Source organism: Patella vulgata, chromosome 4 (genome assembly GCF_932274485.2).
Source record: "Patella vulgata chromosome 4, xgPatVulg1.2, whole genome shotgun sequence".
In the NCBI taxonomy this organism is placed as follows: domain Eukaryota; kingdom Metazoa; phylum Mollusca; class Gastropoda; family Patellidae; genus Patella; species Patella vulgata.
Genome location: NC_065882.2, coordinates 49,673,622 through 49,690,728, shown reverse-complemented (window position 1 = coordinate 49,690,728; position 17,107 = coordinate 49,673,622). Strand labels below are relative to the sequence as shown.

Genomic DNA, 17,107 nt, shown 5'->3' with positions numbered 1-17,107 from the left:
TCGTCCTGTGTCCATATTAACATTCGGAGTACCACGTCTCTATTACCTACTTTTGTTATAAATTGTTCTATCTGGAATCGCAGATATTACATTACTCCTGGTAATTCTACTAGGTTACTGTGGTAAATTCCATATTATCGAATAGATCATACGTCGGTTAACTGTTTGTTTTTTTGGGGGGGTTTTTGTTGGGTTTTTTAAATTATATATTTTAGACATACATGTATATCACCTCTATGATCATTTATATATTATTTATACTCTTCAAAAAAAGTAGGGGATATATTTATTCAGAAACAATACAAAACTGCGGAAATGCACTGCTGTTTTTATTAGAGGTAACCAGTGCATGTTAATAACAGGCCAATTGCCTACACATGAACATTTAACAGTTCATAATTATGGGCGGCTTATCTGACGGCCCTATTTCACTCGCAAAGAGATACACTGTCAAAAGTGAAAATGGACGTTTTTAACTCTTGTCTTAATAATGGGTAATTGCTACAACAATCCTCAGACATTCAGCAGTTCGTCGTGGCATGCTCTTTAATCAACCGTCAAATCACGATTTGGGGCAATGTGGCCCACTCCTCTTACTGTGCCACGGCCAATTGTGCCAGTGTTGTCGGTTGACGTTGACGTCGACGAACACGTCTCCCGATCATGTCCCAGACATGCTTTATAATAGGGGAAAGGTCAATACCCATGGCTGGCCAAGGCATATGGACAATATGGTGACGCTGGAAGAAGTCATTCACGACAAGAGCGCGGTGGGCACGGGCATTATCATCTTGAAAGATGAAACGTCGAACTGCACATTGAGCAAAGGGTAGAACTATCGGTGCCAGGATGTGGTCACGGTGGTACACACCAGTGATCATTCCTTGAACAATATGCAAGTCCGTTCTGCCAGTCATGGTGATTCCTCCCAACACCATAACAGACCCACGCCCGAATCTGTCATGCTGTCTAATGATAACGTTAGCATGACGCTCATTTACACGCCTCCAAACGCGAGCACGCCTATCGGTGAAATCCAGAGTAAATCTGGACTCGTCGGAGAACATTACACGCACCCATCGACGATTACCCAATTTCTACGCTGCCTGCACCATTGACGCTTGTTTGCCATGTGCTGGCGAGTTAATGGAGACACAACACGCGGTCGTCGCGCATGCAAATGGGCTGCATGTAGATGATTTCTAATCGTTTGGGGTGTAAGTCGAATTCCTGTAACTTGGTACAAGTTTACAGAAAGATGATTGGCCGTTTGTCCTCGTTTTCGCAGGACCTGTGTACGAATGTATCGATCCTGGGCTTGTGTAGTGGCTCTAGGACGACCTGAACGAGGTCTACCATCAACATTGTGTTTGTTGGTACCGGTTCCACAATCTGCTGATCACAGACTGTGACACATTACGCATGTTGGCTACAGCTCGCTGTGTAGAACCCATTTGAAGCATGCCAATAGCACGTAGACGCTCATCATGTTGAAGACGTCTCACTGCAAATTAAACGTAACTCACTAAAGCAAAGATACGCTAAACAGTAAATCTGATGCAAGAACCGATAGGAAAGCAAACATGGATAGGATAAACCAGCACGCGGCAGTTTTCATCAAACCTTCCTTGAAGTGTCAAATTTTACAATGAACCCCTCCCACGTGGATGGCGCTATTGCGTGTCGCACGTGCAGCTCAGTGGTTTTGTTGGGGCGATAAGTTCTTCATCTGTGAACATTCTCTCAAAGCATGTCAAGTGTCTATGACTATTTATCATATCACAACCTGCATAGGTATTTGCAATTGAATTTTCCCTACTTTTTTTGAAGAGTGTATATATAGGGATATATAACGTCATAACGGCCCTATGTCATAAGGGCCAAACACCGATTTGGTCAAAACGGCCCTAATTTAGTCATAAAGGCCAAACAGTTTGGTTATAACGGCCAAAATATTCTTAATTTAATGAAAAACAATATATTAAAACAAAACATCGATGTGATGCGACAGTTATACAAAACATGTGTCCTGAAGTACAGACTTCTGGCGTATTTCGCCGAACTTAACTGATGACAATTCACAGTAAAACGGACACGATTGAATGTAAAACAGTTTATATAAATTCATATTACATTAATATATGTCTTGCGACCCATTTGTGCCAATTTCTAGGTGCAAAATATTAACGATGTAGCTCCTTTAAGTCTCTCACTTTTGCCACGCCCGCCCACCATCATGTTTATCAACATATACATCAAGCGCTCCCTAACGCCAAAAGTTTAGACAATCTACGCATGCAACCTTGATTGTCACTCGAGCAGACACCCCTTAATCGTCAGGCTGTCAATTAGTGACACCCTTTCATTTTTGCCCTGTGCGCGGGTCATGAGTTTTTTTCAAGGAATCCAGTAGTTTTCTAGTAAGATTGGGTGTCTCTTACACACCAAATTTGCCATACTTTTATTGGAAATAACCACCCGATAAATAATTTTGTGGGAAAGTATCTTTAAAGAATTTCACCAGATTTAGTTAACACGCCATGTACTAGGGCCTACTTTACGGTGTCATTTGCCAGGCCTTCCGCCCCGATGAACTTTCTCGGCCAACACTGAGATCGAATACCGGACCCAAATGCAGGTTAGCGAGCCAACGTCTTACTCTCCGAGCTCCCACGGCTCCCATGTTTTAACGGATTATTTTTGAAAAATTGCTGTGAAGCACTGGGGTCACGAAAGGCCGAATTCTAACGATATTCACCGTTCTACAACATTCAGTTCTGGACCTATCCCGTTTGTCGAAAACTTTTTTAACGCGGTAGAGCCTACAGTTTTTAGTGTCCAGCGACCTTTCGTTCAGGAATTCACCACCCTTCCAAAAACCTTATCAACGTTATATACGCTGCGGTTTTTAACTTACCTTTCTCTAGTTTGGTGTGAAGGAGCAGATGTCACAGTTTTTAATGGTTTTGTTTCAAATCGGGTGTCAATCATTGGATGAACGCTACCGATATTCAGTGTTCCGCGATCTTACCCTAACCCAGGAACGAGATACGAGGCCTCGAATAGCGCCGCTGATCCGCCGATTTCTTTTTCAATTCTACTGATATTTTCGACCATAAAAATAGTCAAGATGATATTTGGGGGCAAGGATTGGCGCCGGTCTGGGATCTATCTGCGCCGGTCTGGGGTCCAGCAGCGGCACCCGTCTGTAGCTTATTAGTGTGGGTATGGGGTCCAGCGGGGCACTGGTATTTCTAATGGCGGTGATCCTGGGTCTATAATCGCCGATGTCCGGTTTGTTTTTCTGGTTCGCAAAGAGCGGCGCCGGTTTGGGTGGTTCGCCAAGACCGGCGCCGGTTTTTTAGTTGGTCTTCTCGCCCCTGCCCTAACCCACTTGCGGTTGGCAGTCCCTGAGTAATGTTGCCAGGTTCTTTAGTAAATCTAAAAGCATCAACTTTCACCGTCCGACAAGCTATGTTATAACGGGGAAGGGAGGCTCGTAAAATCAGCCTGACAAGATGACGTGATCAGAACCAGAATCATTGCATTCGCGAACGCAAGCCCGTTGCCGGGGTGGGGGGGGGGGATGCCCCCATGAAAAAAATGTTTAACCCCCCCCCTCCCCGAAAAAAATTTGCCGACCATAGCTCTAAAATACCTACTGTAGACTGTGCCGGGTGTCCTCCCCCCCCCCCCCCCCAAAAAAAACTTCACTGCCCCTCCGCAACCAGCAAGCTAGCTACGGGCCTGCACGAACGTATCGGTGCGGAACCGTGTTGTAATTGGCGGTATTGGGTAAACCACCCTGCCGCATTACGATTGCCCTATCGACTTGTGTTTTTTTTTTGTTTTTTTTGATTATTGAGTAATATCCTTGATTACGTTATATAATACTATTTACGCCAGAACGCGCCAGTGGTATTATACTATATATTGATTTTGCTATATGTTTGCATAAAAATTTACAATGCAATAACCTTTTATGAACTGCTGGGCGATATTGCTTCTGTTATTACTCGCCTGGTAGTCTATCAATTAAACTTTTTTTCTTATGCTTCCTCCAATGTTTGATCTACTCCAAATTTTGATACCTTTCCAGAGGGTCTGTGATCCTAGGGCAGCGAATATTCGTCTAACAGTACCTATTCTATACTCAATAAGATATGTCCGTTCATGTCCAATTGGTTTGATGTGCTACCCTCAATATTTGATCCAACCCATTTTCGGGGACTTTTTTTGAGCACCCTGGGTCACACACAGCAGGGGTTCCCTGGCAGACATCCATATCTGAATATATTAGATTACACAATAAATGTTCCTGTACTCGGATACTGGTATCTTGGTCGCTTGCCCAACATGCTCTCATGGGCTGCTGATCTACAGACTAGAGAGAGAGAAATGGGATCCAACGTCCACTCAACACAAACTAGGCCATTTCGGGACTAACATATGGTCAATTTTATTTTAATTATTCGCTTGCGCGTAGGGGTCTTTAGCTGTGGAGGAAACCGGAGGACCCGGAGATAACTCACGAAGTTGGACAGGCGACCCTACTCCTTGTCACGTACAACCGGGGAAATGAAACTACAGATCTTATGATACAGCGTGCACGCGCTAACCATTCCGCCATCCAACCCCACTCTACAGACTAGAACTAACACTGTTCTAGCGGCCCAATTGCAAATTCACGAACATATGTCTTCATTGTATAAAACCTATTTGTCAAGCATATGACGACAACTCGTAAGTGTTATTAAATGCCGTATTTATTTCAAACTTGCGAATTTGAACTAGTACGTTTTAAAATCCCTGGTCGTTATGTACAAAATAAAATATTGTGAAATTTGTCAGTCAAAAAAATGGTTCAATTCATTTCAGTATTAATACAGATTATTATTACGAATTACAAATTTGTCAGCACACGGCATCCACTGCAGACGATGTATATTTTTTAGCCAAAATAAGCACCTGTATTCTTCTGATAAATCTCCTGATTTGCCATTTTTTAATTCTACTGAATCCAAGCCTCGAGATTAATTACCGTTGATATTTTGATTTTGTTTTCTTAACTAAATATAAAATAATCAATTTGAGTACATTATAACGTTGACAAATCCGAGAAAAAATGAGATATTATCCGAAAAATGCAGATGACGTCCAGCGACTTTAAGCTGCCCCTCTAAACATTTGTTATAAACAGTAGATATAAATTTCATATAGGTATATTTTGTAAAGCAAGCTTGGGGCATCTTAACCAATAATCAAGAGTTACATACAAGAGCTTGACATTCCGAATAGAATTATTCTTATGGAATAATCCTCATGGTTCTATTAACACGCACCACCATCTTATAAAATCAACACCAAATTTTAGAACCACTCCTGAATCAACATTATCGATTGCTACCATTGTTCAAATATGATCTTGGTCATATTCAAATTAACTGCATGGGGTTTGAAGTCCTACTTTTCAGCACCAAGTGAGCAAATGAAGACGGACATACGCCTTGTATGCGTTTCATCGACATCCAACGACCAATTGTTCTTTTTGGCACGCCAACGTGTCCACGTGTCATCGGTTTTTCGTTCCACCCGAACAACTACCACAATTACCTCCTTCCACAAAAATGATCGTGATATTGATGAAAATGACGATAGCTACGACGATTGTAATATCACTGACAATGACGACAATACTCCGTAACAGTAAACTGACGATTCCATTGGTACCGTATTGAAAACTGGTACAGTAAAGATGTTAAAGAAAGTGAAATTAATATACTTTGTACGAATAGAAGTCTGACTAATGTGACATGCGGTAACCAGTATATAATGGTTCGAACAATATAGGTCAATGTAGATTATATATATATATATATATATATATATATATATATATATATATATATATATCCCGGACAATAAAACCTGAACTGGGAAACACACTGTGAGCAATAATTCCACTTTATATAAGAACAAAAAATTACAATTTGATGACACATCACTTATAAATCTTCATTACTGACTTTTGGCGCCAACTTCTCTTCCTCTGCCTGTACGGGTACTGTACCTACAATTATTCCTATACAAACTTCTATAGAGTCACAATTACACCCCGACGGCTCCAGAGTATACTGAAATTTGAAAGCAAAAATATCAATTATTTAGACTATTGTCAAAATATACAAGCATTAAACGATACGACCAGTACCAGATCGACAGTGGGGTCCATCGCATCCTCCCTCCACAACACATGTCGGTCGCGTAAAGTAATGTTCAAAAGGTCGGTGGATCATAACTAACAGCCCTTGAGCCGATTCAAGGCATAAGTTACCTGTCACTATTGCCAAAATATACGCCCTGCAGTCACAAAGCATTAGACGATACGACCAGTAGCAGATCGGCAGTGGGGCACAGACCACAGGGCCCATCGCATCCTCCCTCCACAAAATTCAGTATATAGTCTTGATCTGCCAAGCAATGTTTCAAAGGTCGGTGCATCATAACTAAAAGCCCTTCAGTCGGTTCAAATGTTCAGACTTCTTTTCATTCATTAGTAGAGGGAAGACTGCATCCTCAAATGCGGAATGTGATGGGTTCCCCACAGAGGTTAAGGTTAATATGACCCTGGATACGACCAGGAAGTACTGAGGGTTATACTAGTTTACACGCCTCATAAGTATTTAAACAAAATAAATTAACTAATTCGCGATTGGCATTGAATCATGAGTTTTATTTTCACCACTGTTATTTTGCGAAAAACCTTTCATCTGTAATCTTAATTAACCGCCCATCCTAAAGCCAAGACCAGGGGCAAATCCCTAGTCGCATTTTTACCCAAGAATAATTAGACCGTATTGTGATTGCTGTTAATAGACTAAGTATTGTGCTGGAAATGTCTGATCTTGTACATATTGACCCGTACCCACGCATTTCGTTTAGGTTATATCTCTAACCTGGAGGTTATATTTGGGGTCGATTATTCCGCAACCAGCCAGACCGGAAGGAGGTACATCTGGAATCTGCAATGGACTTATCCAGGTATCAGTGACACCGGGATGTGTCACGTGAGATGCTTGACCAATAATCACTTCCTCTGTTTTCACTTTATCAGATGAACGTAAATTTATTGTCTACAAGAAAAAACAACAACAAAGATAGTCATGCGGAGCGTGGAAATATACCCTCCCATCGATTTTGTCTCAACTGCGTCTTATAACTAAGACAGGAAAACCTGGATGCTGATCAAAATATTGAAAAGAAATCTGTTAAAAAGTATAACATCTACCGTGTTACCAATGTTTTCGGAGAAGGGGAAGGGGGATAGGGTTCGTCCTCTCATGACCAAATTTGAAATAAATCCGTTAAGAATAACATTAACAGGGTTTTCGAAAATGTTTTTTTTTTTTTTTTTAGGGGATGGGCGTGGGGGGTTACCAAGGACCAACTGGTCATTTACAGCTGAAAATCGATAGGGTTCGTCTTCTCACGACACCAATGCTTCAAGGACAGTAACTCCAACGAGAACAATCGGAGACAGCTGACAATCGATAGAGATCATCTTTGAAAAAAATCCGTTAAAAACTCTAGTATCTATCACGTTAACGAGAAATTGCGATGTCAGAATGACAAGGTCAGTAAGTCCAATACGGAAAACCGTAGAACGCTGACAATCAACATGGAACATCTTTTCGTGGTGCCCATGCTTTATGCAAGTTCGAAAATAATTCTCCAAAAACTCTAACCCCTATCGCGTTAACAAGAAATTTTCCTGTCGGTATGTAAGGCGGAAGAACTCTGGAACAAAATGCCCGTCAAGACAGGGACGAAGACTATTTACGTCCAAACTGCGTGCGGCCGTATAAAAGTAAAGCAAGTAAAACAGAAAACATTTAGATTTAACGTGTATAATTTAGTTTACCATTAGTGTCCAAAGAGCATATTTATTTTCTGCATTCATCGAAATAACGTTTTACAAACAAAATGTGCGAATCATTGCCGCCGTTTTGGTATCACTCCACTCTACTCATTATACATGTAGGCTTATGAGCAGAAATATTGTCACAGAGCTTATGATTTTATCAAACTTTCGGGTAATCCCCAGAACTTACGCCAAACATGACTTTGTCTCCACTTTGTACCCCCCGCTGCTCAAATTCCTGAAACCCTAATAATGGGATTACGTGTATTAGAGAAATGATGTACTGGGCAAATAAATGGAAGAATGTAAGAGACGGCTATAGCAATTTGTATAGTTAATAATTAATTTATGATTTGTTGTGTTTTTGTATTACCATTTTCATCAATAGGTGTGAAACACAAGCAGTACGTGTATGATTGTTAATCCGAGCAGTTAATTCTATTTCATCGCCAACAACGAAACCTCGTTTAGCCATTGACAATTCTAAACCGAACACACCCATTCTACAGCACCCACAACACACAGTTTCTTCTGCATTATGATCAAATCTTCCCTGGAAAAAATTATATTAAAATATTGAAGAGGCGAGGGACAATTATTACGGCTGTATATTACTCATGCTCTTGTTAAGACAACGGTTGTCATTTGCAGTGGCGCATCTAGAGTTTGTGCCGCCCAGAGTGGTCCTTACACCCACCCTCCACCACCACCACCACCACCACACGAAAATCAACATAATACACTTTAAAAGCGAGGTATTTTCGTTGGAAATAAAATTGTGCCAGGCGCCATGTGTCCTTCTGCTGTCCCAACCAAAGGTACTGCTCCCAAAAAGTGCCGCTATCCCAGGATCCCTTTCCTCAACAGTTTCTTCACATGTTATAGTTTATTGGTGAGTTTATCGCCCACAGAGATTGTGATATATTTTTGTTAACTTTCCAGAAAAAAAACAATATAGACCACGCTGTACTCACTCACCGTGGCCAGTGCTGCTTTATTAAGATCGTGATGACCAAGAACTATGAATGGTTTCTGAACATGGTCATCTTTTTTCCATGCTTTGTCAATAGTAGCTCGTGCATAATATCTAACGTAACCATAACGGCTTTCAAATGATGATGGCAAGCCTTCTGGTAACTGGAAGTTGAATGGGAAGTTGTGTTTTCCAGCAGCAAGGATTTCATTATGTTCGCTATCTACATCTGAAAAGTTCACCATAACATAAGTTTGGATTTAGGACTTTTTAAATGTACATTATGAAAAGTTTGAAAAAACAATATGTAGAAGTCTTATATATACAGTGAGATCACTCAAAATATTAAAAATTCGGATGAAAAATTATTCACATAATATACGTCTAAAATCGTAATTTCGACAATTAAATTGCAGGACCAATGCGCAGACCACGATTCGACACGTAACCACAACCAGATAGACTGCAATCAAGATAATATAGAGCTTTATACTACTCTTTTGGTTCACCTGAAACCACTGCTCATTAAACTATCAACAGGAATCATTTCACAATACATTATTTCCCTGTTTCTACAAAGTAATCGAAAAACTAACCTTCTCCCCATATTAACAATCTCTCGTTAAAATAAACTTCTTCCGCTGTCTGTTCAACTGTTTCAGTCTCTTTACGTTCTCCATCCTCAGTCTTTAATCTTTCTGTCCATTTTACATGAGCTTTTCCAAAGAAGGTAACCCGTATTCCTGCCAAATTAATAATAACTAGACCTGTGATGCAGATATGATAGGTTTCACCCGTGCCCTTTAACTTCCAAACCATTACTACCACTTTGTTTTAGAATTAAACTGACAAGGTATAAAAAGACTAAAAACAATTCTAGATGTATAAATGATGCATATTTGAAACAGAATTGCACTAGTTTCATAAAGATATCTTGAATAGCGTGTCTAAGATGTGCTATGAAACAATAATTGCTTACCAACCAAAACCTTATGCAAACTGACAAAATGTTGATGTGTGTACAAAGTTTCATAAAGATATTGAACGGTTTATGAGATATGATCAAGACCATAAGTTTACTAAAAAAAAACTAAGTTATTCAAGGATATTTTGAATAGCAAAAGGCATAATTAATATAACAGGCACATTTTCAAAAATCAAAATTCTGAAATTAAAAATATTCAATGCGATCCCCGTGTCGTCAATGCCGTGCAGTAAGATAGTAGTTTACGGTGGGTAGATTGTTTATTGCATTGTTGTAGGCATCTTAATATAAGGAGCAATACAAAGACAGTGGCTATTTAGACATATGGGGTTACCACACAATATTCAACCGATTTCCACGAAACGTACAGGTTATGATATATGATAACATTAGCGATACCCCAGAGTAGCCACTTCCGGTTAGGGGTTTCCAAGATATCTGGTTAGCACATATTTCATATTGAACGACTGCAGCTCGCAATTATCAACCGATTTCCATGAAACTTACAGATAATGATATATGATAATATTAGCAATAGCTCAGAGTAGCCACTTCCGGATGGGGGTTTCCGAGATATCTGGTTAGCACATATTTCATATTGCACGACTGTAGCCCGCAATTATCAACCGATTCCCATGACATTTACGGAATATGATAACATTAATAATATCTCAGAAGTGGCCAAAATTTCGGCCGCTTCGGTTAGCGGTTTCCGATATCATGTTACCAAATATTTCATGTGGCACCACTGCCGATCACAATTATCTTAGCCTTCCGATGGTCTCGAGGGATAATTGGGGAATTGTCATGTGACAATTGCAAAAGCAAAACAATATTTTTCAATTCTGAAAAAACTAAGATCTTTAAATTAAGATCGAACCCTGTCTTGTTTAACAATGAGATTCTAGAAGCAAAGAGGCCCCGTAATAAAGCTGAATGTGTGTGGCGTAAAACAAAACTTACAGTACATAAACAAATTTAAAAAAATCAGAAAATTACAGTGGATAATCTTATTTATGAAGCTAAAAAGGCATTTTATTCAAATAAAATTGATAATAGTCAAAATAAGCAAAATGAACTGTTCCAGATTACAAAATCTCTATTAGATCCTGATCATAATGTTATTAAATTACCCAACGATGTGACTGCTGAACAACTGCCTGAACGTTTTTCACTATATTTCACAAAGAAAATTGCCAATATTAGAGATGATCTCGTTGCAAACAGTGATAAGGACATCTTTGGCATGTATCATTCCCTACCGCCAACACTCTGTAATTTTTCTTGTGTTTCCGAATCAGAATTATCGAAAATTATAATCCGAGCAGCTTCAAAATCGTGTGTTCTGGATCCTATTCCAATATCATTCTTGAAAAAGTGCCTTTCAGACATCTTGCCTTTCATGGCAAATATCATCAATAGTGCCGTTACTGAAAATACTGTTCCAGATGCATTTAAATCGGCTATTGTATTTCCATTAATAAAAAAATCGAATCTAGACCCTAACCTTGAGAAAAAAAACTATCGCCCAGTATCTAACTTAAGCTTCCTTTCAAAAACATTGGAACGGATAATCGCTAGTCAAATTATAAATCATATCTGTGATAATAATCTTATGGAGCAACTACAAAGTGCCTATCGTAGGTTCCACAGCACCGAAACAGCTCTAGTTTGTGTTCATAATGACATAAACCTCAGTCTGGACAATCGTGATTGTGTTTTATTAGTACTTCTAGATCTGTCTGCCGCGTTTGACACTGTGGGTCATGATATTATGCTTCACAGATTGGAAACAGAATTTGGAATTTCAGGAAACGCACTAAAGCTTTTGGAATCATATACCAAAGGAAGGTCACAACGTGTTGTTGTGAATGGTATTGTCTTCTGCTCCTCGGACCGTGCCATCTGGGGTACCCCAAGGCTCCGTCCCTGGCCCCATTCTTTTCAGCCTATATACTAAACCGCTTGGGAACATTGTTAGAAAACATGGTTTATCTTTTCATTCATATGCTGATGACACTCAACTTTACATATCTATTAAACCGTCTCAAAGTTATTTTGAGTTTTCTAAACTCAATATGTAAAATTGTATATCAGATATTAAAATGTGGATGTCCAACAACCTTTTAAAGCTCGATGGTGATAAAACCGAGTATTTAATTATTGGATCTAACACAAATTTAAATAAATTAAGTGATACTCCTGTGCTAGTTGGTCATAATTATATAACTCCTTCTAAATCAGCCAGAATATTGGCGTAATTTTGGATTATCAGATGTCTATGGAATCGCACATTAACAGAATTTGTAAAACTGGTTATTTTAATCTCCGTAACATCAGTAAAATTAAAAAATATATTTCAATTGATGCAATGAAAACCTTAATAAACTCCCTTGTTACTTCTAACTCACTTTTATACGGCACTCCAGCTAAACATCTTGATAAGTTACAAAAACTACAGAATTCTGCAGCCCGTCTTATTTCAGGATTATCTTATCGAGACCATATTATTACACCTGTACTTTGTGAGCTGCATTGGTTACCAATTGTTTTTAGAATAGAATATAAGATTTTACTTTTAACCTATAAGTGTTTAAATAATTTGATCCCTTCCTATATAAGGAAGTTTATTCCACAGTTTAGGTGAAGCAACTGAAATGGCTTTATCACCAAAAGACACAAGATTTGCTTTTTTCTCAACAAGGAGGTAACAATCTTCAGAAGATCTTAATTGATGACTCGGTTTAAGAAAGCTTTTAACTAGCTCCTGATGCTGTCTGTTGTTATATATATTTTAGATCAAATCTATTTTATATTCTATATTTAACAGATTTTAACTTTTGTCATTTCTATTTCTATATTTTAGATTAAATTTATTTTATATTTAACAGATCTTAACTTTTGTTATTTCTATTTTTTTTTTAATTTTATCACATCTTTGTGTTTATCATATTGTAAAGCGCTTCTGAACACTGCTGTGGAACTAGCGCTATGGAAATGTATGTATAATAATAATAATAATAATAATAATAGTTTATATAGCATTTGAAACCAGAAAAAGACCTGCAATAGGCATTGGAGAATTAAAACGTGTAACAGTTTACTTTCATAATAATAAACCCAATGCATGTTGGGCATCTAAGTAAATATATATACTGCGACCATATGAAATACTTAAAGGTGTTAGTATGACCTTGAATCTCAGTTGTTTCTATTACCAAACTTGTTAACCTAAAATTACCTCTAATTTTCATTGGATCTTCCAGGATAAGAGACACTTGTCCCGTAACACTTTCACCAGATGAATATGTAGAGTTACTACTTGAATAAATCAGTTCAAAATTCTCCTGTTTCACCATCCTGTGCTATTTATATCCGTATTATTATTCTACTCCATACGTTTAATTCCTATAATTATAATACCATGTAACACACACACAATGTCAATAACCTATATAGTTCATAGGATCGATTGTGACCACAATTCCTTGACGATGTCCACAGCCCACAATATTCTTAACTAATATACGAACGCATTTTGATGCTGCCCTTGAAACGTAATCCACATCCAAGCTACAATGAATGTTGTGTCAAACCACTGGTTTAAATAGTGTTAAATAAATTTCCAGATGAAATGAAAATTCTGCAACATGAAAGACAAATAAACAAAATATTTTCTAAACTGAAACACCCTTCCGCTAACACGTATATTTTTTTTACCAATGTTGATCCTATGATGATATACTCGAATTCGAACCATTGAAAGCCTTGCATTTGATAGTACCGGATGCACAATTAAATTTAGAGGTAAACTAGATACATGTCCACTTTAACACTTTAGAACTACTAGCCTACAGTAGCAAGCAATATCACTATTATATATTACATCAAAACTGTCTATAGTTTAAAATATATCCAGTTTTCCAACACCTATCACATTCCGATTTTGAGATTCAAGCCTATCAATATGTAAACGCGTGATATTATACCATTTAATGACGTTAGTGTTTGAACTAAAGTTTCTCTGATCATTAAATGAAATTGAAGTAAATGTCACAGCGTCATCCTTTTAACTCGATTACCATTGAAAAACCATTAATCATGGTTTGAAATAATTTTAAGAACATCATCTACTATAAAAGTATGAGCGACCGTCTTTAAAAGAGATGAACGGCTTTTAAAACGCGCCCATCTCAGTCCTCTCATCTATTAGCAGCTATAAATGATATACATTATGGCGTAATAGCCTGAATATGCCAGTCAAATTTAATTCCTGTGTCAGTTTCCTAAACAACAAACGGTTACATATATTCTAATTGGGAAGCAAATGTATCCAATTGGGTTAGCAGATAAACAATAAAATATTGCCACAATCCAATTAATTTATCATTTAAATTCCAATAGCTGGAGTCAACAACAGGTTTACACTACCTTCATTATTCCATTACAACAAAAACCAGCGACTGTGTATTCCTGGTAATTATTTGCAAAGAACAATATGGAATCACTCTGGCAGACAGTCAGCAGTTCTGCAGATATTATAAATGGATATTAATCTATTTAATGTACACGGTGGGTCATGTGATGTCATTAATGGTGACGAATCAGTTCAGGTAATAAATAGCTATTAAACATCCCTCATGTGCCATTATTGTAATTATATATTATGTCGGCCAATATATGGCTTTCCATGACTGTCATAAATTATTGATAACCATTGCCAATACGTATAGTTTCATATTAAAATGTCACACTGTTATTCAGACAAGACTTTACATCAATCTAAGAGAGGTATCTTCGTGAACAAATGCAAGTAGAGTAAGGAACACCGTTTTTTTTTCTTCGTGATCTAATCTGAATAAAGAGATATCAAGTTTTATCTATAAGCTAATCTGAATAAAGAGATATCAAGTTATCTTTGTAATTAAATTTAAATAATCTAAAGAAATGGATGTATTTGAATAAAGATATAATGAAATGCCGCTACCTAATCTGAAGAAAAAGATATATTACATTTCTTAATCTATTCTGAATAAAAAGATGCACCACGATTTTTTTAGTAATCTAATCTGAATAAAGAGATACCACACCATTCCTTTACTAATCTCATGTGAATAACGTGATACCACACTATTCCTTTAGTAATCTAATCTGAATAGAAAGATACCACACTGTTCCTTTTAGCAGGCTAATCTAATGTGAATAAAGGGGTACCACTCTACTCCTTTCGTGATCTAATCTGAAAACAAACACATTTACCTCATGGTCTAATCTGAATAACAAAACATAACAATAATCCTTTCCTCAATCTGATTAAAATACAGATCTATATTTCGTTTCGGTTTTTTTATACTTTCGATGGCCTGCACTACACTACATAGTAAAGACAAGTAAAACGAAATTTTGAACTATAAAAACGAAACGAAATAGGATCTGTGTTTTAACCAAATTGTCCTTTCCTGATCTATTATTTATAATGTAGCGATGTCAAGTCGACACGCCTTGTATAGTTTAGTTCTGGTTATCATGTTTTATATCATAAATTTTTGGGTTCTGTAGCACATGCTAGAATCGATTTGACGTATTTCTAAACCATGGCATACCATACACTGACGCTTGGTTGAAGGACTAAGTCCTAAATATTTAAACATGAACATAGTTAACGCAATCAAGAACTAGACGACATGCGTGTAAAGAAAAACAAGTTGACTGGTATTCCTTACAATGGGTACCTGCCACGTTTCATTCGATTACTTTTTTAATTAACTGACACAGCCCCAAGAACGAGAAGGTGGTCAAGATTTGGATACTGGCTGCGGCACCGGTATATAAATTTACTTTAAGACTGGCCAAGGACGTTACTGGCGAAAGAATAAATGTCAGTAGGGTTCGTGGTAACGGTTAGCGTATTGGCTGGCCCGTGTTGCAATTCCCGATTTATTTTCATTTTCCTAAATTAATTTAGCGAAATAGATAAAGTAAAGACAGATTAATTGATTCTGAATATTATGGAAATATTAATTTGGAAGCAATCAGTGAAATTCAGGGCCCAATAAAGCCTACAATCGTCCCCTTGGCTTAAAATGTCTATGGGGCCATTGTATCTGAGCAATGTCCGTCGCACACGCAAATGCATTTGTATGTCAGCATGGTTGATAAATAGATTTATTTGGCACAACATAATAATCAAATCATAAATGTTTATTTTAGAACTAATTTTGGTACTCCTTTAACATTGGGACTTCTTCCTGCAGTCTGGTCACCGCCCCGCTTAATCTGGGCCTTGTGGAGTTTGGTTTAATGTTGGATCCCGAAATAAAATGGAAAACCTCTCAAAATATTAACCCAGGGTCCATCGTACATAACTTTACAAAAATGTTGCTTTTTTTCCAAAATAACTGGGAGGCGATATTAAATTGAACCATATGTTAGTACTGAAATGACCTAGTGCGTGTCGAGTGGACATTAAACTCTCCTTTATGGGGGCAATCAGACAGAGTTTGGCCACAAACTCAACTCTTTCTAGAAAGTTGTTTTGTTGGGATTTTATATTTGAAAGAAATCCTAGTGTGGCCCTACAGACAATCCTGATGATCTTTTACACAACAGTAAACCTTTTCATTATTCATAACATTTTCACCGCAACACCATTCTGATCATACGGTTTCTGAATTTGCATATGGCTACAGGATAGGGGCGAGAGGGAGGAGTTGGTGGGTGGGGGCAGTTGACCCGGGCCCAGGATCTGGAGATGCATCAATTATCCCCTGGGCCCTGGCCTGTAATGCCATTAATTAATCATTATTTTTTGAATTTATATATCCGCTCAAATATAAGCGACAATATAAAACAATTATGCTTGCTTTGCCATTTAATCCATACAATTATTACATATATCTCATTTAATTGCTTTTTCTTCCTTTAACAAGATTTAGTAAAGAAGACCGAAATTATGACTACTCGTATGGGGGTCATTCCTTTCCAGCGGTGAGAATCTTTTTTACGCCACCGTATGGAATACCAGAATCGAAGAAAATGTGGCCGGTATAAATACTTATACTTTACATTTCTAATTCTAATTGGTTCTGTCTACTTTTTGCGTCATACAGAGTAATAGGCTATATATTTTGCCAGATGATTATCGGATCAATGTATCTGTAGAAGTAGATAATATATCTGTTGATAAATATTTTCTCCAGTCTGCTAAAGTAATTGAACAGGATTTTTC

General features: G+C 37.7%; 1 protein-coding gene across 1 annotated transcript; it reads right to left on the bottom strand.

The window, feature by feature from the left end:
• Positions 1-5,920: 5,920 nt before the first annotated feature.
• Positions 5,921-14,347, bottom strand: LOC126818575 (arrestin domain-containing protein 3). Its single transcript, XM_050546037.2, has 7 exons — positions 14,311-14,347; positions 13,121-13,287; positions 9,491-9,637; positions 8,900-9,123; positions 8,295-8,474; positions 6,957-7,133; positions 5,921-6,134 (listed from the first exon to the last, which is right to left on the bottom strand). The coding sequence occupies exons 2-7, from the start codon at positions 13,236-13,238 to the stop codon at positions 6,006-6,008; spliced, it is 975 nt and encodes a 324-aa protein (XP_050401994.1). The 5' UTR covers positions 13,239-13,287; positions 14,311-14,347; the 3' UTR covers positions 5,921-6,005.
• Between the last annotated feature and the right edge of the window lie 2,760 nt (positions 14,348-17,107).